Genomic DNA, 2,404 nt, shown 5'->3' on the forward strand with positions numbered 1-2,404 from the left:
CCAAAAACCCTCGAAGCCTCTTTATATAAACCGCTCCAGAGAGCGGCCTCTAAAACCCTAAATCAAACCCTCTCTTGTCCAAACCGAAAGCCTAACACCCCTTCCTCTGCCTCTCACACCGTAAATGGCTTTCGCTAGCATGCTTCGCAGGTCAGCTTCCGCCTTCGTCCCTCGGGCCCTTCGGGCCATCGGAAGTCAAAGGTACTACCGCTCTGCCGCTGTGTTGTCGGCCGTCAATAGCAGCAATGTTTCTCGGAGTTCGTTTCCGTCATTGCTCCGATTCTACTCCGCCACCTCCAAGCGGCCAGGCTCCGATGAGGCTCTCCTCCGAGTCATCAAGTCGGAGATCGAATGCACCGAGGAGTCCAACGATCATGAGCAGGTGATTCTTCGAGTTTGTTTTCTATCCCGTCGCTTTAGTTCCTGAGAAGTCTCTAAAAGCCTAATTGAAATGTTTGGTAATAGGATTTTGATAGGGAAAATAACCAAATGGAAACATAGAAACTGAAAATTAATGAATACAAGCTAAATTTAATGTGACTTTCAACGGGAAAGGAAATCAAATTACTTGGAAGTATACAATTATTTTATTTTCAATTTGTAATCCAACGAAAAAAACAAACGGCTATGCTTTTAGCTCCCATTGCTTCGATTTGGTTTATAGCTTTTTTTTTCTCCTTTGCTTTTTATCTTTACAACCTAGTTCCTCACCAAGGTGACCAAATCTTAGAATTTATTGGCAGTCTATTATAATTTGTATGTTATGTTAGTTTTCCCTTTTCTTTTTTGGTCTCTAATCTTGTTTTGCTCTTTTTTATTCCTGATATTTATTAGCGCAAATTAGTTATTGAAAACTGGAACAAACTTCTTCAAGTATGTGGCAATTGGACCTGTAATTTTTTGATAATTTCGGTTCTACATAAACAAAGCGGTCAACCTGTTAGACCATATATCATGGCAGCCTAGATGAAGTAGAAAGATAAACACTCATTTGTGCCCTTCGTACCGCCTGCAGCTGCTGTCATTAGTGTTTGGCCTCGCAAGTTTTAACTAACCTAAATTTAATTCTGAATGGACAGAGGTAATTTAAACTCATCAAGTTGGAGAAAGATGTTGAAAATTCTTGGAAGGTTGTATGCATTGATTATGGTTGTAAATATGAATTAAGAATCATAGACTCAAAATAATTCAAAATGTAGCAAAAATGTATTCTGAGTCCAGCAGAGTTCCAATTTGTTCGCAATAAATCAGTGAGAAGAAATAGACCCTGCTGAGTGACCAACTGAAAGCAATTTTTAATCAGAATATGATGATCAGATGATGTTTCCCACTGCTTGCATTGCAAAATAGCAAGTATAAGTTGCAAACAATTTTTTTTTCACTATTCAAGATTATATCATTCATGTGTGTCAATATATGCAAATAACTTGCCAGCACGTCATCAATTTCTTGAATATTCCCCTCTTGTTGACTAGGAATCAGTTATTTTAGATAGAAGTTGCTTTAAGGCCCAATGCCTTCAAGATGACCTGAACCTGGGCTTGAGCAACACCCAGTGCCTTGCAAGATGATTGTTTATCTCAATTTAAGCCCTGCACCCTTGTTTGTAGGTTGAAGAGTTTCCAGATGGCTTTCCCTTTAAACTTAACGATAATCCCGGCCAACAGACAATATCACTGACCAGAGAATATCAGGGTGAAACCATTGATGTTGAAGTTCACATGCCTGACCTTGTTACTGGTGAGGATGACGACGATGACGATACTGAGAAGAGCAATCAATCTAGCATTCCGCTTGTTGTTAGAGTTTCTAAAAGAGGTGGACCATCTTTGGAGTTCGGTTGTACTGCTTTCCCTGATGAGATTGCGATAGATAGCTTGTCAGTTAAGGATCCTGAACATTCTGAGGATCAAATTGCCTATGAGGGGCCTGACTTCACGTAAGTTTTACATTAAATGACATTTTCTATTTCCATTTTGAGTTTCCGTGTTGTTTTTGACTAAATAAACCCCCTCTGGTTATTTTCCCTCAGAGATTTGGATGAGAATCTGCAGAAGGCATTCCACAAGTATTTAGAGATTAGGGGGATCAAGCCCAGCACAACCAATTTCTTGCACGAGTACATGATCAACAAAGACAACCGAGAATACCTTATGTGGTTGAAGAATCTTAAGAAGTTCGTCGAGGCCTAAATTTTAGGTAGGATGAGAGATTTTGGAGAATGTAGTGCGTGAACTCAGTTTTGTTGATGTTCTGTTTGAACCTTGATTTATTGCCAACTATTATTAGACATTAGACAATAACCACCCTCTCCCGCAAGTTTCAAGTACTTAATACTCACAATTAGAACACTTTACAGTTAATGGGCTCTTCATGGTTTAATTTTGCAATGTTTGATTTCTCA

At 39.2% G+C, this 2,404-nt stretch overlaps 1 protein-coding gene across 1 annotated transcript; it reads left to right on the plus strand.

Annotated features, from left to right (window-relative positions):
- Positions 1-2,404, plus strand: LOC127796446 (uncharacterized protein At2g39795, mitochondrial-like). The gene is made up of 3 exons (XM_052328599.1): positions 1-382; positions 1,611-1,939; positions 2,033-2,404. The coding sequence occupies exons 1-3, from the start codon at positions 125-127 to the stop codon at positions 2,190-2,192; spliced, it is 747 nt and encodes a 248-aa protein (XP_052184559.1). The 5' UTR covers positions 1-124; the 3' UTR covers positions 2,193-2,404.

The sequence above is a fragment of the Diospyros lotus genome, chromosome 1 (assembly GCF_014633365.1).
Source record: "Diospyros lotus cultivar Yz01 chromosome 1, ASM1463336v1, whole genome shotgun sequence".
Classification (NCBI taxonomy): domain Eukaryota; kingdom Viridiplantae; phylum Streptophyta; class Magnoliopsida; order Ericales; family Ebenaceae; genus Diospyros; species Diospyros lotus.

Excerpts from the sequence above, each read along its gene's own strand:
- LOC127796446 (XM_052328599.1), top strand. The coding sequence starts at position 125 with ATGGCTTTCGCTAGCATGCTTCGCAGGTCAGCTTCCGCCTTCGTCCCT. Across the intron at positions 383-1,610 it reads AGTCCAACGATCATGAGCAG|GTTGAAGAGTTTCCAGATGG; the intron begins GTGATTCTTCGA and ends CCTTGTTTGTAG. Across the intron at positions 1,940-2,032 it reads TATGAGGGGCCTGACTTCAC|AGATTTGGATGAGAATCTGC; the intron begins GTAAGTTTTACA and ends ATTTTCCCTCAG.